Below are 22,829 nucleotides of genomic sequence, written 5' to 3'. Positions count from 1 at the left end.
GTCAGATTCATGGTTTATTGATTTTTACAGACCCAAGGTAGTTTTCTTAAAATACATTAAACTTTACTGTTTGCTGCACTTGATAAAAATCTACCCCAGGCAAATACCCAGTGATACTAAGTTATGTTGAAAAGAAACTTTATTGGTCACTAATACAGAAACACAAAGGACCACTGAGCATGCTGAAAACTCAGCCTGTGACATCTTAACAACATGAGCACATGGAGGAGGGCTTATCTGTAGGATTTGCTGCGGAAAATTAAAAGGTTCAACACTTGCGGCAGCGGTCAGTTCGACATCGATGTCTCTGTGATGAGTTTGCTCAGTATTTCTGAGCACTGTTGAGCAGCGACTCCCTCTCCATCAACAGCTCTCCATATCTCTGCTGAAGTTCTTTCTCTCTCTCCATCTGCCTCTCCACGTCCTCCCGCAGAGCCTGAAACACAAGTTGAAGACTTGTAAACACCAGTGAGATGTGTTAACTAGCTTTTTTTAAATAACCTCAGTTACACCGCTGCTTTAAAACTGGATAATTTTAACCCCACTTTTTATTTGGGTGGGCGTGTAGTGCTGCAAGTGGTCTGTGATTTAATTTCTAACATTCAAAGACTTAAAGTTACTAACTTTGTGTGACCAATGGAACAAAAGCAAGGAGACACCTTGCACTGTGATACACAGGTTTGTGTGTGTAATGTCTTACCTCTTGGCGCCTGGGAATGGCTGTGTCTTCTTGTTTCTTCAGTTGAGTGAAGGTCTGGAGCTCTGTGGCTGCCTGCTCCACCTGGTGGACACATTATGAATAACATGATTGTTATAGAAACTATGACACTGACTTGCACACTGTTTCAGGCGCCATAATAATTTACAGCCTGTGACAACACAACCTGTCAGTCCAATGAAAATGTGTTCAGTACCTGTTCCCAGAGTTCGCTGTGCTGCTTCAGGAGACCCAGTGCTCTGGACTGAAATCCTCCAAGCAGGATTTTCAGTTTCTTCTCCAGTTTAGCTGCTCTCCTGGCCTCCGCTGTCATGTGACCACGGTTCACCTATAGGGTCCACAAATACAGAGATGTCAGTGTTTAGACCAGAGCTCAAAAAGATGAAAGAGTCAAGTTTGAGAGCTTTTTCTGTGTGCATTCTCACATCTAGCTTTTTCTCCAGGCTTTCAATACGGTCTTTCTTCGATGCCAGGTTTGCTCTGGTGTACCTGTTCTGAGTAGGCAGATACAGCACCTGTGCAGACGCAGATAATATTAACAGTTTCAACAACAGACAAAAAAATTTAATTGGTACCAATATTGTGAGATCACGAGTACAACAGTTTCCCCACATACCGTAAAGAAGTGTTTGTAATGCATATTGTTAAAGGTGGCACACAGCAAGCCTACTCTGCTTTAGATGCATCCTCACTGCTGTATATTCTTCCTTTGGTTTAGGTGAGGTTGTTACTTTAGTAGAGCATGGACTGCTCAAGTACAGCATGAGAAAATTGTTATTACCCCAATTTGCTGAAACGCATATTATTCCAGTGGGGAGGTGGGGGTGAAAAACAGAAGATACAGAATCACACAAGGCCCAGACTAGTGTTTTAGATCACAGTGGACTTGCACACCTCAGGAAACTCACTTCAAAACACTTAAGCTTCGGGGAGAATGATCGAGAGTCAACACCTCAGCTGTGTGCCATCAAAGGCAGACTGGGTGCGTAATAACTAGTTGGGTTAGTGCACTACACTCTACTCCATCCATGTGTATTTCTACACACTAGAAGCTTCTAATTTAGAAATATGACAAATATACTGACCAAAAGGTGGTAACAAATCTCTACACCTATTTATGCTTCTCTGACTTCTCATTTTTGGTCCGTGGGTGCTCACCTGTCCGTAGCATTCCTCCCACACCTGGCTGTAAGCCTCCATGCTGAGGTCACCGTGGCCCATACCTCCCTTCACCACCTCCATTTCTGCTGCCAGGACTAACTTTGCCTGTTTGTTGACACACAGGTAAACAGAATTACTGAGAGTAAACAGTGTAAGGGACTTCTTTTTTATAGCAGAGACATCAGCGCTGCCGGGTTACCTGTTCCATCTCCTCTGTGCTAATTGGCTTGTAGGAGGTTTTTTCCAGGTAAGCAATATGTGACGCGTTGTTAGACGTAGACGTGGGGCCTCGGATTTTGCCGCGCTGCAGCTGATTGGCAGCATTGGCTGAAGGGTGATGCAAGCAGTCAAAATGCAGCATGGTGATCATTTCCTGTTTGATGAGCTCTTCGGCCTGCTGGAGGTCAGAGAGTGGCTCCATGGAGGTGGGACGGAGAACAGACTCGTTTACCTGCAGACACGGAGGATCATAAGCACAACTGGACCCGTTTAATGCCAGCTAAAGTAGACGAAATTAGTTTTTTCTTTGCTTGCTTTGATTTCTGAAAGATTTGGTGATTACATTCAAATACACATTTTCCTGCATTTTATTTAAATTATTTTAATGTTGTGATTTTACCTCAGTAGGTCTGGGAAGACTCCTCTGAACAGCAGTGTGCCGCAATTTCAACTCCTTCTCTCTTTCAGCGTCTCGTTGAGCCTGGAAAATGGCATAAAGTGAACCTGTTGGATATATGTTATTCAAACTACGTGTGTGTGTGTGTGTGTGTGTGTGTGTGCGCGTGTGTGTACACGCACCTGCTTGCGTGCTTCTACATCTGCAGAGTCTTCTATGAATCCCGTCTCAGTCTCGGTTTCTTCGAGTTCTTTCTCAGCATTTTCAGGAAGAACGATCTCAAAGTCGTTCTTAGGGACAGGAAGTGACATCAGACCCTGTCGCAGGTGCTGCAAGCTTTCCCTTTGCTGTGAAGAGAAGAACAGCAGATTCATTCTGTGGTGTGTTGTTTGTTTCTTAACACACAAACTGTGCATCTGCTGCCAAAACATAAAACTAATTGTTTAAAGTTGTGATTTTTTTCATTGTATTTAATTTTTATTCCAGACAGAAAACTTGGAACTTTTCTGCAACATTCAGGATTTGTGGCACGTTACACAGATTCTTAACCGATCATTACAAATCTGTTTGTTGTGCATTCAGATATCTATTAGTGTCTTTTTTATTTTACCGTGTGTTTAGCATATGCAGGGTCAGCCAGTTGTTCCTCTGTGTTAATATTCAGTTTGTCTCTCAGTGGTGTACGGCCGGGAGTTAAACCTGGAGTCCCTCCCACACGTGGAGTCATCGCACCTCCGACTTGAGGTGTCATGCCATCTGACCCCTGACCTGGACCAGGAGTTCTGTTGTATTTGAAATACACAAAATTATTGAAATTAGTAAACTGTATAGGAACAAGTATAGAAACAAGTCTAGGAAATCCTTTCTCTTTGGTGAAAATGGTTGAGTTGTGACATGGAATTGTGCACCACACATTCAACAAATGCAGCTCATCAAATCTGACACAGCATTTGAGGCTTGAGTACTAAATGGTAACACATGTCTCTTTAAGATTCTTTCTTTGTTCACACAGTTTACAAAATGTAAAAGGATAATAGCATCTGGTTTTTTGTTAGAGCCTTGACAAAGGACACTTTTGTTTATTACATCTTAACTTGATGCAGAGAGTAAATTTAAAAAAAAGAATTCAGTACTCTATTTACGTGACAGAGTTTAAACCTTATGCTATGTGACGGATTAAAGGTTTCTTACCTGAATGGTGTACTGAGCACAGTGTTGGGCGTTTGTATCTGTTGGCGCTGAGGCGTCACTCCACTGAAGTCGCTCTCATGCAGCGGGGTGTTGAGGCCTCCCTTCAGAGGGGTGTCGATGTTAGTCAGAGCCATCAGGTTCTGAGCTTCCTGAAAATACAGACACACACACAGATGGTACAAATTAATTTACAGATAAATACTAAAAAACAAAAAGAAAGGAATTTAGTATAATTTCAATTTAATTTAATTTTACATTAGTATAGGAGAAACATGCTCTCTCTTTCTAGTCAGTACTTTTGCTGCAGCATTTTGGATTAACTGAAGGCTTTTCAGGGAGGTTTTAGGACATCCTGATAATAATGAATCACAGCAGTCCAGCCTGGAAGTAATAAATGCATCACCTAGTTATTCAGCGTCACTCTGAGACAGGATATTTCTAAATTTAAACACATTAGGCAAGTGGAAGAAAGCAGTCCTACATATTTGTGTAATATGTGCATTGAAGGACATTTCCTGGTCAAAAATGACTTCAAGGTTCCTCACAGTGTTGCTGGAGGACAAAGTTATGCCATCCAGAGTAAGAATCTGGTTACCCACCATATTTCTAGATTTTTTAGGGCCGAGTACAATTACCTCTTTCATCTGAATTTAGAAGCAGGAAATTAGTATCAACTTTGTAAAGTTACATTTTTACTGACAACGATATTCCTTAATGTATACATAAATGCAAATACATAAATGATGCAAACAGATTGGTGGCCAAGTGATCAACACATAATATGTACATGCGTTTTTAAGCACTATCCTGTCTCTACTAACTTAAGTTTATTATTATCTGGATTGGCAATAACTGACCAAACAGCAGACTATAAGATATTTTTCTGATGTAACTTGTATGACATTCAAATGTGCAGACAGGACTGTGATTTCCCATTGGCCCTCTAATTTTGACTGACTTTATTCTTTATTCATGAGGGACAATTTAGCTTAGCATCTCTGTAATTACATGGATCAATTAATATAAAATATCACAGATATGCAGAAATCACACATATGAGATTAAACAAAACATATGTGAGACATTTTGCTTTTGAGTGTCTTTATTACCTGCATGATTCTGTCCTGAGCAGCAGGGGTTCGTGGGGTCCGTAGCCCTGTTGCCATGGTATTGGTGACACTGTATTCTGAGAGGAGGGTGGAGGAGGCGGAGTTAGCGCTTTCACTCTCCTCGGCAGCTTGACGGGCGACCTCACTGGCGACACCCAATTTGACAACTTCCTCCAACTCAGCATCACTGATCTGTGAAGAAAGGCAAATTAAAAAACTGAATGTACTACCTGTTATCAATATAACAAGCACGTTATATTGATATATAAAATCAAGAAGTAATATCAAAAAAAAAAAAAGTGGTTACCTGTGGTGCGGGTAACACTAGTTTGGAACGTTTTTTGGTAAACTCAGCCACTCCGCTGGTCTGCAGGATGGCAGACGGCAAGTCACTCTCCTTCTTCTTCTTTATCTTCTGTTTATCTTTTTTCCTCTCCCTCTCTTCAGTCTCACTATAAAAAACACAATAGGGCTTATGAATGGATGAAGACAAAAAAATGTGGAACACATTTTGATCCTTATTATTTATATTATATAACATTAGCGTGACATTCTCACGCCTTCGCTGGGAGAAGCCAAGAACCAAGGAAAATATTCAAGTGACATAAACAAGCCATGTTAGCATACAGAAAAGCACCAGTAGTTTAAAGTTATACTAACTTGCGTAATTCCCCATCCAAGTGCTGCTGTCTGAGCCTCTTGAAATTAGGCTCTTGAGCATCATACTGCTCCATGCTGGTGTCATAGAAACCCTTAAAGTAAACAAAAGACAACAATTAGTACTGTAAGATTAAGTTAATCTCACTGCTGATGTTGTGGGTTATTTTTAAGTATACAACACATAAAGCTGTGGTTACCGGTGCAGGTTTCTTTTCAAAAGGGATTTCAGCATTATAGTCTACTCCTCTCTTCTTCTTTCTCTTCTTCTGAACATCGATTCCTGCTGCTCTCAGCTCTCTGCGTTTCTGCAGAGCAGCCAGCCGTCTACAGTATGACATCAGGAAAAAATAGTCAAATATGATCATTTTATTATTACATGTCAACTGCTCTGTAAGAGGTCCAGTTATGGACCTCTAAGACAGCTTGTCTTAGAGCAATTGTAAAAACATTAAATTAGCTGAACCTGGCTTCCTCCAGCTGTTTCTCTCTGGCCTTCCTCTTGGCTTTCTTGCCCTGGGTGTTGGCCAAACGAGCCCTGGCCTCTGAAAGCATCTCCAACTCATCTAGAGACCGATGAAGACAGACAGTCACACACACACACACAAAACACATTGATTAGTTACCACATATGACTGTGTTATGATTAAACTTATTTTTAAACTCTCACGTGACTTGACTGAACGTACAAAGTAGAAAGGAATTTTTTTTTAAAGAATTAAATATAAAAATGTACAAGATAACTAGGAAGCAAATCCATTCTTAACATCAGGATACATTCTTTTGTTGGCTCAAATAAATCTGACAGCATCTGACAGTGTGTTTTTGTACCTTCATCCATATCCACAGGGTCAGGTCTGGCAGGTTTTGTTTCAGGATTGGGATCAATTTCTCCTGGTTTCAACTTTCTGGGGTCATCTCCCACTTCCTCCTCATTGTCTCTTTGAGCTGCTTTGTCCCTGAATAAAACACAAAATACATCTCAATTACAAATCGACAGTGATTAGCAACAATGAATGCTCCTGGACATACAAGGTGAAAAGCCACAGAATTACAAATCATAGTGAATAAATGTGTCCTTAGAGATAAACATACAGCAGGTATTCGTAGTGTTCCAGACACTGAGCAGCAGTCCTTCCTATGATAGGAGCAATGGTCCTCCACTGGGTGGGCATCAGCTTGGCCAAGTGAAGCAGCTTCTCCTCCTCTTCTCTGGACCATTCTGTTTTCTTGATACTGGGGTCCAACCACTCGTACCTACAGACAGAAACAAAGCCAGAGGAGAAGGTCTTTATTTCACTCTTCATAAAGAGAGATTTGAAAGCTAAAAAAAAATCACAGCGAGAAGAAACAACCATCAATGTATGTAGACGTTTAATTAATCTCATGTTTTTGACACAACACACATTACTGACTCAAAACTCACCATCGGGCTTTACACTGTTTGGCAGACTTTCGGTGCAGCAGGGAGGCAATACGGGACCACTGGTTTTTCCCATATTTCATTACAGCTGCCTTGAGGATCTCATCCTGAATAAAAAATTTTTTAAAAAGGAACAGACGTCCATAAATTAAATGGATGTACTGAATGACAAATGATTTATAAAGACTAAACATGTCAAAATCTTTTATCCTCAATCCGCTGTGGGCTGATTAATTTTCATCCCAGTGCTGAACTACAATTATATTATCCCCTATCTTTTGCTCACTTATAAACTTTTATGAAGTCTTGTGGTTTATTATTTTGGCCATCTAGACTGCCAAATATTCGCTAACTGTAAACATATATGTTTAAGTGCAAATTAAAAAGCTGCGTTCATGCAACTCAACACAAGCACGAAATAAAGTATTAAACACAGCTGGTGATAATTTAAATGAACTTAAAATGTCACACGGGATAAATTCGTTAAGTGAGTAGCTAGCTTCATGCTAACTCGAGACCATAGGTTTGCTTTCGGAGGTTAGCATCATGCTAACCAAGCTAGCCATGTAAACACGTACCTCAGTGTTGCGCCAGACGCCTCCTTTAATCATAATTCGCGGCATCTTGGCGGCTTCGTTGTATCTCCTCCTTCAGTGAAATGCTATAAGTGATTCTTATCCAGTTGTGGTGTTTTCTAGCTTAAGATTCAAACAAAACAAAAATCCAACTACAGAACAAGCGCTGCGAGGGAAAAGGCGACATGCACCATACCGGAAACTCAGAACGGGTCCACCAACTGAATTGTGGGTAATGTGGTCGACGAGTAATGACGAAAATCGATGACAGTTTCCTTTACCCCTCCTACCCCGCCCCCCTCTTTCGGAACCTGATTAAACAGACAAAGTCTATGAAAAGCACACACCATAGCATTAATACATGTTAAAAAAATAACATTAGATACATCTGAACATTTAAACATAAATAACTTGTATGAAAAAAATAATCCATTTTAAAAAATACCGTTGGAAAAACACATCCTCTGTGTATACACATTTTCATTTAATGAGAGCATATCTATTATTCCATATTGGTGTTACATGTAGCGTGAAAATATGTTTCTCAACCAGTTTCGAATAGATAGGAACCATTGATATGTAAGTTCCTGAATTCAAATCATAATAAAAAAGTCTATTCCTCCTAAATTACCCATTTTAACTTTAAAGCACCAACACCAGATGGCATCTGTCATTCTGACAAGACTAGCATATGCCATTATGTTATTCAAGGTTATCTGGCAATCAAAAGAAATGTGCAGGATGGTCAGCAGAGTACAGCTGAGACACAAGGTCTGATACAGTGTCCTGCTGACTAGGTGAGTGGATGAATAAATACAGAGCTGCTTGCTGTCTGGAACTCAAAGTCCCACAGGCTCTTACCTCTGTTGTTGTCAGTCACCTGTGGTGGTGTCTCCCATAGTCACAAAGGCAAAGATGTTTCTCACCACTTGGTTGTGCCTCTCAGTGCATGCGGTCTCAGTTTGCATCTTACAGTCTGGCAACATGTGTTTGATAGTCTGCAGGGCACCTTTGCACAGTCTGCAACTTGGGTCCTGTCATGTATGGTAGACTCATGCCTCTTTGGAAGCAGTACTTATGGCCTCTTCTTCTGCTGCCATGATCAGAATTTCTGTGCTGTCCTTTAAGCAGGCCTTTTCAAGCCACTTCTTGGCTTCAGGCATTTCCTCTATCAGTCAACAGCACATCACATGTAAAATCTTGGTCTTCTATGGCAGTTCCTTTTCCTGTTCTGTATATATACATGAAACAAATATTCTTTGAACACAAAAGCTAAATATGAACCTCCTCACCATTCCTTGTTGAGCTGTGTTGAGTGTTGCAGAATTCATCTTGGTGTATCCACCTGCCTTTGGGAGAAACCTGATTGACTCACTCTCACCTATGACTAAAATCCATTTCAGATCCTAGCTTCCAAAATCTGTAACTGCAGCAATACCTACCACGGAGACACCAGTTCTATTTAGGAATGCGTCTATGTTATGTTATTAAAGTGAATGTAGTGTATTTATTTTCCTTTATTTATATTTATTTTCATGAGATATTCTTCTTTCTCAGTGTTCTCGTCTTCTGGCCTGTTGTCTGTTTCCATATTCTAAATAAACACCCAGATACTTGGAGCGCTGATGTTTTTATTCAACTCGGTCTCTGAAGTACATATTTACCGATTTCACACAAATGATACGAGGCTACATGTATGTTCTTCACACATTAGCACAACACGGAAAACACTTACAACAACATGACAGTAGACATGCACAAAACAAGGCAGTGACATGAGTCAGCACTGGTGGCTTACTGTGCCGAACCACCACTGGCCTGAACACAAAGAGCCAACCAATCACAATGGGTGATTTCACTGATTTGACAGGGTGTGGGGATGCGGAGAGGACAGTGAGACAGAGGAGGAGGAAGAGAAGAAGTCAAGGAGAAAGGAGAAGGAGAGAGAGCTGAGGGGCTAATACCTAAAATAGTAAGACAAATCATAACACTGAGCACCATAATAAACAATACATATGTTCAGTATTGACAATAAATATCAGAAATCTCATAAATAATATTTCTCAATATTTTTTTTTTTAAATAACACATTTCCTTAAATCTCATGTAAGCTGCAAACTTTCCCATCAGACAGTTTCATTTACCTTTCTGGTGTGGACACACACTCTTTCTCTTTCACACACACACGCACACGCACAGACACACGCACACACACACGCGCACACACACTTTCTTTCCACTCTTACTTTTTAAGTACAATTCTGTCCAGTGTTACGAGAGCAATACTGCAGGACCGGGAGACACGGGGTGATCTTAAGGTGATTTAAAGGTGATGCTTAGCTCATTGGGGGGCAGGTCACATGCAGACTGATATGTACAACTGTAAACTCCTTCACCTCCCACCCTCTTTCATCTTTCTGCCTTTACTTTATTCTACTTTTACACATCCATTAAGATACATGCCTTGTCCCATCATTTAATCCCTTCCACTCTCATCTTCCTTCTCTCTTCAATGGCCCCTTTCCCTATCCCCCCCTTTGTTCTCTCCCCTCTTCTAAGTGTGTCTATTTCAGGTCCCCAGCGTCCCCCTGGATGGTTTTCTTGATGCGTAGCAACATCGTGGTCAGCCACTGGTCCAGGCGAGACACAGAATCAAACTCCTTCACCGCCTCTGTGAACGCCTCGCTGTTCTGCTCCTCGTGGGCTTCTAGCAGTTTCTGTTGCACAGAGGAGTGGCGAATAGGCGAATGTTCATGGGGAAAAAACACACAAATGGCACAATTAAGCTCTGATTAGTAGCAGCAGTGTTTTTAATGATCATATTCTGTGGGCTTTCCTTCACCTCATAATGTTCTTATGACTATTTACATTAAATACTATTGAAAGAAATCTACATGTTTGATTTCAGTGTCTAAACTTAACTAAAGGTGTGATATCTGAAGACATATCAACTGAAGTTGGAGTAAGGCTGGGCTGTACCTTTGTGCAATGCCAGTTTGAACCACAAGATGGTGCACTAAGTCAATGCAATTGTTATTTAATCACGTAAGTCAAAGATGGAGAGCTACAAAAATATACAACAAACATTTGAAAACATTTCAATGCATCCACTAGTAAACAAAGTTTAGTCTAAACCTTTGCAGAGGTTAAAAACAAAAATTACATTTAAATTTTCCAGGAATTTGTTTCATAAATCACTGTCTGCTTGTTGTAAAGAGTGTTTATATTATTTTTCATAAAATTATTGTTTCAGCGTAACAGATTTTATAAACCGTTAAAACCTTTAATAAAATATTTATGCAAACTTAGAAAGTTACGTTGAAAAAAACAAGAAAAGGTAATTTACCTTTAACAGTTTGAGCTCTCTGGAGTCTGAGAAGGCTGGAAACATCTCTTCATACTTCTCGATGGCCAACTGAAACACACAGGCGTTAGTGTTAAGGGTACGTGTAAACTGATTTCTGCAATGAACAATTAAGCATGAAACCCGACCCACAAATACATCAGATTCAGTGTGCATGTGTCTGTGTGGACTCAGTGGCTGCCTATAGTTGTTGTTTGTTGTGTTACCTTGGCATTGAGCTCATCCACAATGAAATGACAGAGCGATGCCTTAAAGAAATACTCTTTTGCGTTGTACTTGAGTAGGGGATTGTCCATGGTGCTCATTGCAACCTAAAACACACATGGAGGCACAGACATTAACCAAAGTGGGCAAATGTCATAAACGACCAGTTTTTAAAACCCTCTCTTTAACTTGATACATTTTTACATTTTTGGTCACTTATAAACCAATCAATTTTGAAATGGGATGAAACATTATAAAAAAGGGTTCTTTTCAAATACAATAAAAACTTAACATTATTGCATTTATAAAAGCAAAATGGGTATAACAATCAGTTGTTACCTGCTCATAGATTTCAATCGCTTTCTGGTACTGTTCCAGCTGAGCGCTGTAGTGTCCGACCTTCAGAAGACATTTGTTAGCTGAGCTGAAAAGACACAAACAATTTTACTTTAACATCTGCTGTTTCTTTCATACTGAATCTTCCTACAGATGACTGACAGTTTTTTACCCACAGACTGTATACAAAGCGTATTATCCAGCTGTAAAGACCATCAGGCTTGGCTGAGTGAGCATCACTCAATGACCACTTCATCATATTGTACGAGAGGCAGCTTTAGCATGAAACACTCCACCAGTGTCAACAATATCACAGTCACATTTATACATGTATAGTTATACATTTTCCCCTACAAGGGCTATAACCACTGCTTATATTTTAATCACAGATCAGGTTCTCAGTTTTTTCTCACTAATCAGACTAAAGAGTGATCCATCAAACTCCAAGAAACACAACTTTCCCCAAATCAAAAGAAATAAGAGTCCATAACACAAAAATACCAAATAAGCAATAAAATCAGCAACCCCACTTCCGGATTAACCCTCTGTGTAAACTCTTATGTTTTCCTTTGTCCTTTGTTCAGTTGTCTGTAATCATAGTCTGGTTGGTTCCTTCCAAGTTTTCACAAAATTATATACTAGTTTCATAAGTATGCTGATGAATATGGGGTAAATTTAGTAGTTGAACACAATAGGTCTGCAAAAAAATGTATAAAGATAGCATTAACATCCACAGTTAGTTTAAGAGAGAGCAACTCCAGGAGACAACAAACAGGGGCAGTGAAGACAGAAACTGTCATGGTCCCCGTGTCTCGCTGGCTGGCTCTGTGTTAGGCAACATGTTTTTTTGTTGTTTTATGCTCTCTGTCTTTCGCTCTCTCTCCTCTATCTGCGGTGAGCTCATCACAGGCTCCTGCCTCTGGCCCACGCATCTGTCTCCAATCACAACACCTGCTGCTCATCTCCTGCAATCCTGAGCACTATTTAAGATGGCGGTTCTGTGGTACTTGTCACTGAATCGTTGAGTATTCTATGTTAGTCTGGCTGGCAATTTCTGATCTGAACCTGTGTATTTATCTTAGTCTGTTTCTAACCGAGTCCTTTGTGTGAATAGATCTTCCTGGACCCGTCCCTGTAAACCCAAGGGACCTGAGAGCGTTTGAGTGGCAAAGTGCTTAGAAGCGCGAGTGCCTACAGAAGAGAGTGGAGTGGAATTCCGAAGAGTGTGGCGTGTGTGTGGATCTCTCCCTTTCCCACGGACCCTGGAGCCCTGGTCCCCCCGCCCCCCCAACCCCTGCAAGTTGTACATATTTGCAGTTGGTGTTTACTGTAAATAAAATCACTGCTTTGCAAAGGATTCCTGGTCTGCGCCTGAGTCCATTTGAGTAACCTGAAAAAAATGGTCTTTCTACTTTTAGTAATAGAAATAATTGTTTATTAGAACTGTTTTTTTTTATTAATATTCTAATTTATCAACCTGCAAATGGTAATGTGTTGTTTTTAACCCATTATTATGTCAAAATTCCAGTAATTGTGATCTACCAAGTCAGAAGATTTGTGTAATCATACCCACACAGAGACTTTCTGCTGTTTCTGTGTACTCCCTCGATCATTTACTGTGATCACATCAGCTTTAAATCACATCTTGATTTTACTTAAAATAAAAAAATATTTTGTGCATTGTTTAGTTTCTCAAATATGTTTAAAATTGACTTGAGTTCATGAAAAATGTGTCTAAGATTGAAAGATGTGAGACAAATCTCTAGTGGCCATTTTCAATGCTGAGTCACAGCTCAGCAACATCCAATAATCGTAAATGTTTTGCTCTTATATCTGTTTTTTAAATTGCCCCACTGCTTGATTGCAAAAATAATAAACAAACCTGACTCTATAAATAAATGTCGGTTTTAGCATTATGTATGTACTATATAGCTCATTTACCTGTTAGATTCTTCTCCCTTGTAGTAGTCTGCTGCCTGCTCGTAGTGGGCAATGGCCTGAAAACACACACACAGAGGAGGACATTCAGAGCGTCGCACATAGATCCAAAATCTTTTCATCCCAAAGAAAGGGAGGAAGTCCTTTTACTCCCCACTTTACCTTCTCAATGTCCACCAGCTCTGACTCATAAATCTCTGCTATAGTGATGTGATGTTTGGCTGCAATGGTAAACCGACCCTGTAGTCAGCACACACACACACACACACACACACACACATAGATAGAAGAGGCAGTACAGGACATTAATCAAAGGAAAGACTGAGATCATTGTCAGAGAGTGAGATTTAATGGCTGGCAGAGGTCTTACCATGTCAGTGTAGATGTCAATGGCCTGATTTAAACAGTTGATAGCCTCTGGAAAGAGACAGATGAGAGGGTAAGGAGGGCTTTTATAAATACAAAGAAAATGGAAAGTGTGCTGAAGCCCCGAAGTCAAATTAATAATCTCCAATTTCAGTTTCCTCCCTATGTGACTGTTAACCTGATAACCCACTGTATTTTATTAAGCTCATCACCAGGAAGCAGGAAGTCTGTCACAACACAACCCAGATATTAATTTTCCTGGAGCAAACCAGGGACCCATTTTAATCTTCCATCAATCCCACCCCTGGGCCCGAACCTGTCGGAGAAATGCAGTGATGCAGAGGCTTCCCCTTTCACCATGTAGCTTTACACTTTTTTGTAGTTGTTCTGAGGAAACCGAGGAAGTGTAAACACAGCACATTCATTTAGCACATCTGTGGGATCAGCTTTAACCTCTTTAATATCTCAGTTAAAACTGTTGCAATTTGCTAAAACTGTTACTGCATTTTGGGGGGAATGGGACGCAGCAACCACCAGAAACAGGATTTTCCTGTTTTGAACATCTTACATAGAGGCAAAGAAATGAACCAGTGCTGTCAAATAGTAACTGTTTAACCAGTTTTTACATGTATTTTTCTTTACCTAAACACAGCAAACACTATTCTTTTGGTTAAATTGTCAAGACATTTTATGCATCCTGCCTCATTGAGCTCCATTGTAGAGCCCTTTCAGCTACAGTGTTCAGAGGCTCCTGTTTTTCCTGTTTCTTTAAATTCTTTAAAATCTTCTTTTTACTACTTTAAAAAGTGTTGAATGAATGTTTTTATGGAGCCAGGCTGGTTTAAATGGACCCTGTGATATGTTTAAACAGCAGAATTTGCTGCCCAATGTTTAGAGAAGCTTTAAACGTGTAAACCCACAAACAAGTAAGAAAAAATGGATAAAGAAGGACAGTAAACAGTTAGGGCAGCTCAGCTAATCCAATTTTAATCTAATTACCATTATGGATTCCACTGATTATAAAAACAAGCATATCTTGTTGTAATGTCACTGCAATGTCTTTCCATTACAATGATGCACTTTCAACCCTCTCTAAAACTCCAAACTCACTCCTCTGACGGGATGTGGAAAGTGTTTTCTGCATGGGCCACAACAACAGAGCACCGGCATTTATATAATGCTTTTCTAATCTAATCAAATGTTGGCTTCCAGCACAAATGCTACGAAGACTGATTACCACATATTCTACAAACAGCTTAAGAAAATCAGCATAATGAACGTAGATTAAAGTTCTGACACACCCATATTCAGTCCCGTCTGCCTAAGCCTGGTTCTTCTGGAACTTTCTTCCGTCTAAAAGGGAGTTTTTCCTCCCCACTGTCACCAAGTGTTTGCTCATAGGGGGTCATGTGATTGTTAGGGTTTTCTCTGTATTACTGTAGGGTCTTTACCTCACAAACATAAAGCACCTTGAGGCACATTAGGATACTTCTCATTAAACATTTTACTTATGTTGCACTTTGTGAATAAAGGGTGAAGAAATCCAAGAAAATTGGCAAATTTGGGTATAGTTGTGGCTAGAGGGGGACAGTTTAGATGGTCAGTTTAATTCTAGTGCCTTTTCTGTTGCTCCTCCCTTCTCCACTTGTTAAAGCGACAGGTTTGAAGTACAGAAATCTGAATAAAGCCAGATAACAGAGTAAGCATCAGGAGGTAAATGATAAGAGTCCTTGAACAAAAAAAACAACAACACACTGATTTTATCTCCGGGCTGACATAAATGGATGGTTTTATCTCCTGAACATCAACAGCACCTATTAAAACTGTGTCTCACTCGGCTCATCTCAGAGGAGTGAGTTTGGTCTGATTAAAATCAAGGCAATTATCTGCGTATCAACCAAGTAGCTTCTAGCCAAACATCGGTGCACCACAATGTTGTTCTTACATAACAAAAGCCATGTTTTATGTCAGCAGACCTTTCCGACACAGCCCCAAACAGACCTGTGTCTCCTCTCAGCAACCAACCATCGTCCTGTTATTAGGCAAATGTGTAAATCTGTGCTGCAACACTAAAAGGAGACATAATGCACGGCCTAAATGTAAGTTTGTAGTGGTCACTCAGCCAGATGTGTGTGTCTGTGTGACAGAAGCACTCACCCTGTGGGTCGGCCTTCTTGTAGGCGTTTCCTGCATCGACGAAGCTGGTGGCAGAATCCAGTTTGTTCTGAAGCTGCATGTGGAGCCGAGCGGCCTGACAGAACGCGTTCCCAGCAGCTACAAACACACACACACACACACACACAAACACACACACACACACACACACACACACACACACACACACACACACACACACACACACACACAGTCACATCTTGAATGAGAAAAACTTCAACCAGGTTTCATTTTTTTACTCCTGCTGCATTACACAACCATGCTCACGACTGACTGTGTGGACGGACACACATCAGGCTGCATCAAAACACACATCCAAACAGCTCAATTCTGCACAGCGTGAGCTATTATTGGCACATCTGGCATATCTAGAGCACAGGGTGGCTCCTGCAGACAAAATCTCACTGATCAGTCCATGTTTAAAGATCTCATTGCTGTATGTGGTAACATGATGTTTTCTACAGGCTGTTGAATCATTCATATGCTACTAAAAAGCAGAGGGTAAAAGCATTCAGATACATGTGCGTGTCTGCATGTGGGTGTTTGTGTGGGAGTTTGTCTTTTTTTTGTAAAGCATTTTTTTTTTACTGTCTAATGAATGTGACGCATGTACTTGTGTGTAGATAGTGTGTTTGTGTGTGTGTAGATAAGTGTGTGTCACCCACCACTCCAGTTCTTTGCCATCTTAAACATGTTGGCTGCTCTGGCGTACATTTCGCAGGCGTCCTCCACCTTATGGTTCCCCCTAAAACACACAACAAGGATGCACATAAAAAGCAAAGTCAAACAAAATGTATAATTTCTTTTGTCTGTTTTCATCAACCTCATTTTTAAATGTTATTTTTTAATGTAAATTTACTTCAACACTACAAGTTATTACTACAGCTCTTCCAGTTTAAGGACATACGTGCTGAGAGGACAGAAACCCCTCCAGCTGACACACTCTCAAGTCTCAAATCAAATCATTTTTCTCTTGCATATTGTATTGCTGTGCACACAGATACTTGCTGCACAACTCAAACTATATTTTTCGTTCCTGTTCGATAACCATGCTCATCTGTGCATCATATTTCTTTCTGGTTTACTACATGAAGGCTGAACTAGGTCACAAAGTATTTACGTCACACTCCACAGGACAGAGGACTGGTTTGCATCTAGAAAAAAAGGAGGACAATAAACCAAGCAGCCATAAAAACGAGAGAGGCAGGCTGCTGATTTGCTGATTAGATATGGATAAAAGATGCGTATTTCTCTTGCAATGAGAAATGTTATCTGTTAAATGTGATTTAAATATGAGAAGGACCATTTCCTCAATTTTGCAAACATTTTTATCTTAAAAAACAACTCAATGATTTATTTTCTGTAAAAAAATGCAAAAACAAATGTGGAAAACAGTGTTATGGAGCAAAAATGAAAGCGATATTGCACGGTGTTCTTTGCGTGCAAACCACAACAAACAGACAAAGTTAAAACCCAACAAGGATCCTTCTCAAGCTCAATGATAAATAAAAAGTGTAGATTATGTTCAGCATTTGACATTTCGTGGCTTTGCTACTTCCCTCAATATTTATACAAGAGTCTTGAAGAAAATCTTTCACAAAAGATTTCAAATAAAAGGCAAGTAGCTCTAAATCATGAAAAAAAGAAGGGGCTTTGTTCAGCAACAACATCTGCACCTTTCTGTAGGAAAATAAATGCAGCTTTTAAATTATACATCAACACTAATTAGATGTATGATATAGGGCTGCCACAAACGATTATTTTGATAGTCGACTAGTCACCGATTAATTTTGCGATTAGTCGACTAATCAGATCATCATCCATTGGATGTAAAACGTACAACTTACTGCACCAGCAGCATCTGCTCTTATATAACTATCATTAGCTTACAGCTTTAAGTGTGTAAGGTATGTGCTAACTAAAAATAAAGACAAGATGATAGTTTATTAAATTTTAATAAAATTTGCAGATTGTTTCGGTGAAGTTTAATAAACTCCTTGCTATCTAAAATATAACAGGACACCGGAGTAAATTCTTGAGCATCTCACACTTCTGATAATCAGTTGTCTGCTTGACGTTTATTCAGCTGTGTAAAAACTATAACTTTAATCTCAGCCAAACCGATTTACTCAGGAACAAATAAAATACTAAAAAAAAGCCAAACAATAACATTTTTAAGTTATCTAAGTGACTTATATTACATGTTTAACCTGAGTAGCGAAAGACGGCGGTGGGTTTGAAAACGATTTGCCGGGAGTCCGGTGTTCTCAGGGCTCTAGTGAGCCTTGCCCCCGGCTAGCTATCGAGCTAGTGGGTAACAGACATCTCCGAAAACGTCGGAGCGCTTTTAAAAATATGTGGTGTCTTGATAAACTGAGCAGATATTTGAGGTTTACACAGCTACATTCTCGCCTGAACATATGTTAAATGTTTATTTTGTGTCCCAGAAAGAATAATAAGAGTAATATTAAAACTAACTAGCTGCCGCCATTGTTGGAAACTGAGCAGGGCTGCGCTATGAATTCTGGGACAGAGCTACTTCTTCTTCTTCGGGGTTTAACAGCAGCTGGCATCCTTGTACATGCAGTGCTGCCATCTTCTGTTTCAGTCCGTTATTACACTCTTAAATCCTACTACTTATTCCTGCGTCTTTTGGGATCTTACAAAGCTTCAAACGACGCGTCGACTATTAAATCAGTCGTCGACGATTTTAATAGTCGACGTAATCGTGACTAGTCGACTAATCGTGGCAGCCCTAGTATGATATGATATGGCATCACAAATCTACAACCTACCTCTGGTCACAAAACATCATCAAATAATCATGGTATAGCTTATTGAGTGACCTAGTTCTCAGTTCTAGGACACCAAATAAGTAGCTCTGTGTCAAGTCCTCAGTTTTTTGTCAGGAATTGTAATTTTTGACATTTTGTCACTGTACAATACCAAAATGAATTTGAAATGAAGCAATCTGTATGTGTCTGAAGTGTTAGTGCATTAACTATCTAGAAATTGCTCAAATTTTTATATGGTTTCTTTATTTTAATGACTCAAAAACTATTAGGTTCAAAAAGGACTGATGGGTTTAACTGTTACTACATGACAAATCAAACTCAATCAGAGACACTATTAGAGAGGTACATGACACTCAAAGTATCCTGAAGCAGAAACTATGGGAAACTTTTTTAAAAGTAAAGATAGTGCCAGAAAAAAACACACATTTTAAAACCTTATTTTGGGAGAGGTGAGAAAACTTTGATCACTGACATGCAGCTTTTAATGTCCTAGTGGTCAATAAAATTAAAGTTAATTAGGATAATGCTTCAAAATATTTGCCCGAAAAAGTGCCTTTATGCATTATCAGGATGATTTGCTTTTAGAAGAGCTTTGGCTCAGTTTATAGTCCAATGAGGTGTGGACACAACTGTTGTAGAGTTAGAAGGAAAATTATTAACACTGTGTCACTGTATCTATCTATCTATCTATCTATCTATCTATCTATCTATCTATCTATCTATCTATCTATCTATCTATCTATCTATCTATTCATTCTTTTATAAATATGCATCTATAAACAAAGATTTAAGACCTATAATATAACTGTATTTTCTGATACTGTATGCCAGACTTGGTACTCTGGTATTAATCATAAAAATTTACCATAAAAGACTATATGGGATTTAGTGTCTGATCGTGGCTACTCCTCCTTATTCTTTCATGGTTATTTAATAATAACCAGTTCTGCTTTGTTGGCCAGCTCACTTATTGTTCTGTGTGATCTATTTTATTGGCTTCTAGGTTCATATTACTTGCTTAATCTTATGTTTGATTTTAGTTAATTAGATGTTCCTTAAAAAAATGGCTGATCATAAATCATAAAATCCTAAAACCCCATGTTATATCTCTAAATATGCAAGCTGTCAGTTGAATGGACCAAAAATCAGAGTAGTCCATTAATTGAAAAAACAAAAACCCCCCCAAACAAATAAAATTATTATCCGTCTCCGTTGTGTAGTAAGAAAGGTTTTTCAGGGATCCTGTTCAAAACAACTCAGATGATTTCTCTTCTAAGTTACCAGTTTGTGTTAGTTATATTAGCCTGCATTATTTTTCTTTTCTTATTTCTCAAATAACGATAAATTCCTAAAAATCACTTTATAATACACGTTATGTATAATTTTATAAAACCGACATGACTCTAACAGACACTCAGGACATGCAGATGAATTGATTTTAGCATCTAAACCTTAAAGATAATTAGGGTAAATACACATGTTCACAGTGTTTCCTTATACCAACCTTTTACATGTCTGTTTGAGTTGAAGCTGGCTGCAATCATCTGACCCAAATTTATCAGATTCAGATAGTAAACAGTCAGATTTGGAGAGACTAATCTCAGAGGCCATCGGGTCAGTTTGAATTTGGAGAGACCTGCTTTGCACAGAATACATGTTTTTCTTTTTTTTCTTTATTACACAAAGAGCCCTCAGTTAATAAGTTGCCTCAAGCAAACCGGCTGTTTGTTATCAATGGTTACATCATATCAAAAATGATGGCTAAACATCCGCCCCTCCCACACGCGTGAAATAAGCTAACTCACTCCCATTCACACACACACACACACACACACACACACACACACACACACACACACACACACACACAGAGCAAATAAAAAACCAAAAAGAAAACCATCCCCCGCAAACACCGCATCACCACCGGCCTGCCTGCGCTGCTCTCCCCGCCTCCCTGCATCTTTGCCTCGGCCTCACGCTTCATCCAAACTCGCTCACCTCCAGCATCCTCAGCATCAGCACCATCCAGAGATGCGCAACATTTAAATTTGCCAAGATGCACAATCTGCGGTGCCAGCCAGTGTTTCTGGCATGAAGCCGACTCCATGATTCGTTTATAAACGTTAAAAAAAAAGGACACAATGTCATAGTGAAAGTTAGGCGCACCTGGTGGGATTTATAAGGAATAAATTAAAGGGTGATGATAAAATACAAAAGCGTGCAATGCAGGCTCATGTGCCGCTCGCTTCTGAGCGTCAGGCGCGTTATTTGTATATCACAGGCCTAATATAGACATAATAAAGCGGTCTGTCCGTGGAGAAGATGGGCCCTGTGTGCAGAGAGCCCCCTCCCCTCCCCACCACCACCACGACGAGCTGGTAAACAGAGGCAGAGAATCAGAGCATCCTTTACCCGAACATCCCTCCGAGGAAGGATCCGGACGCTTTGACCTTCTTGTCGGCTTCAGCCATCAGCTGCATGGCCTCCTTCTCTTTCCCGGAGTTGTCCATGACGAGCTGGGTGTCTGCCGCTGGAGGAGGGACGGGAGGAAAACAGGCCGATGTTCCGCAGTGGATGGAGAAGAGGAGAGCTGAGCAGAGGAGAGGAGAGAGGAGAGAGAGACGTCTCTGCTGGTTGCTGAGAGGCTGCAGCTCTTCTTCGACGTCGAGAGTGGAGCGTTAGTTGTGAGTCAATGGCACCATCTGCTGGAAGGAAGCGGAAGTGCAACTAACTGGCGCAAGGTTGAAACTAAACTTAAAACTTAAAACTAAAAAGTTAGGAGAAGTGTGGGTTGACCCCTAGTAATCTAATGGTGCCCAACACCTTTGATGAGCATGGATAGCACCTGTTGAGGAATTAATTATTAGAGTTAATCAAGTAATTACTGAAGGTGTTTATCTGCCTCTAACCTGTTATTTCTTTATGTCAGCATTGTACTTTGTACTCCATACTGTTTTATTTTAAAACTTTACTCTTTATTTTGTGGACTTTAAAACATAAACCTTCTTATACTGCCACTTCATTGGAAAACTGCACATCAATGCAAATATCTAATTATCCAGTCAAATGGCAGCACCTTGGTGTATTTAGATTTGAACAATTGTGAAGACAACCTGCTGGTGACCTTCAAAGTGAAAATCAGAATAGTGTTAGTTTAGAGACCGATGATCTACTGGGATTTTCCTGCACAAATACCTCAGGTTTGTAGAGAGTGGTACAAAAAGATAAAATATCCAGTGAGCTTTGCGTGAAAAGGTCTTGTTCATGCCAGTGCAGAATAGCCAGACTGCTTGGAGCTGAAGGCAACAGTAACTCAAATAAACACAACCGAGTTATGTAGAACAGCACCACTCAGTGCACAACATGTTGGACCTTGAAGCAGAAGAATCAGCAGAAAACCACACGGTGTGCTACGTTCCTAAGAATACAAACTGAGGATACAGTTACTGCTGATCAAAACTGGAAAAGACAAGATTGTAAAACTGATTCTGATGCAACATTCAGATAGTCACAATGTGGTATAAACAACATTATTAAGGCCGGCGGTAGTGTCATGGTGTGGGGATATTTTCTTGGCACTCTTTGGACACCTTAGTATCAATTTAGCATCATGTAAGCTTCGCAGCTGACTTGACTACTGTTGCTGACCATGTCCATCCTTTTGTGACCAGAGTACCCATCTTCTGATGGCTGCTTCCTACAGGGAAATGTGTCATATCATCTTATACTGTTTTCTTGAATGTGACAATGAGTTAACTGTGCTCAGATGGCCTCCACAGTTACCAGATTTCAATGATAGAGCACTTCTGGGATCTGGTAGAGCAGGAGTGTCTCATCATGAATGTGCAGCCGACAAATCTCCAGCAAGTATGTCATGCTATCCTGTTAACATGGACCAAAAATATCTGAAGTATGCTCGCAGAACCCTTTTTTAATCTGCGACATGAAGAATTAAGGCAGTTCTTAAGGCAAAAAGGGGTCCAACACAGTACTAGCAAGATGTACACGATAAAATGGCCATATATTATACTGTATCACTACTGTCAAAGCTTAATTAAGCTAAATAATAAATTCATATCAAGCTGTGAGATTAAAAAATTCAGCAATTATGATCCAATAATAAAATACAGTTCACAAATGTTCCATTCTGCATATTGAGTATTTCAACTTAAATACTTTAAGGATGATTTTAGGATACAAC

At 39.8% G+C, this 22,829-nt stretch overlaps 2 protein-coding genes across 2 annotated transcripts; both read right to left on the bottom strand.

Moving 5' to 3' along the window:
• Position 1: 1 nt before the first annotated feature.
• cdc5l (CDC5 cell division cycle 5-like (S. pombe)) lies at positions 2 to 7,693 on the bottom strand. Its single transcript, XM_084948009.1, has 19 exons — positions 7,454 to 7,693; positions 6,879 to 6,982; positions 6,548 to 6,709; positions 6,284 to 6,411; positions 5,919 to 6,018; positions 5,653 to 5,779; positions 5,456 to 5,547; positions 5,103 to 5,247; positions 4,796 to 4,987; positions 3,687 to 3,835; positions 3,106 to 3,277; positions 2,678 to 2,842; positions 2,499 to 2,579; positions 2,079 to 2,330; positions 1,877 to 1,984; positions 1,144 to 1,233; positions 915 to 1,046; positions 701 to 781; positions 2 to 436 (listed from the first exon to the last, which is right to left on the bottom strand). The coding sequence occupies exons 1-19, from the start codon at positions 7,496 to 7,498 to the stop codon at positions 323 to 325; spliced, it is 2,439 nt and encodes an 812-aa protein (XP_084804135.1). The 5' UTR covers positions 7,499 to 7,693; the 3' UTR covers positions 2 to 322.
• Positions 7,694 to 9,064: 1,371 nt separating this feature from the next.
• Positions 9,065 to 21,282, bottom strand: napba (N-ethylmaleimide-sensitive factor attachment protein, beta a). The gene is made up of 10 exons (XM_084948017.1): positions 21,041 to 21,282; positions 16,499 to 16,578; positions 15,816 to 15,932; positions 13,663 to 13,709; positions 13,455 to 13,532; positions 13,296 to 13,351; positions 11,358 to 11,442; positions 11,021 to 11,125; positions 10,797 to 10,865; positions 9,065 to 10,167 (listed from the first exon to the last, which is right to left on the bottom strand). Exons 1-10 carry the CDS (start codon positions 21,136 to 21,138, stop codon positions 10,015 to 10,017), a joined length of 888 nt encoding a protein of 295 aa, XP_084804143.1. The 5' UTR covers positions 21,139 to 21,282; the 3' UTR covers positions 9,065 to 10,014.
• Positions 21,283 to 22,829: the final 1,547 nt, after the last annotated feature.

Source organism: Perissodus microlepis, chromosome 13 (genome assembly GCF_051167445.1).
Source record: "Perissodus microlepis isolate ML-2025 ecotype Zambia chromosome 13, ASM5116744v1, whole genome shotgun sequence".
NCBI classification, from domain to species: Eukaryota; Metazoa; Chordata; class Actinopteri; order Cichliformes; family Cichlidae; genus Perissodus; species Perissodus microlepis.
Note: the sequence above shows the minus strand (reverse complement) of the source record. Positions and strands in the feature narration are given on the sequence as shown.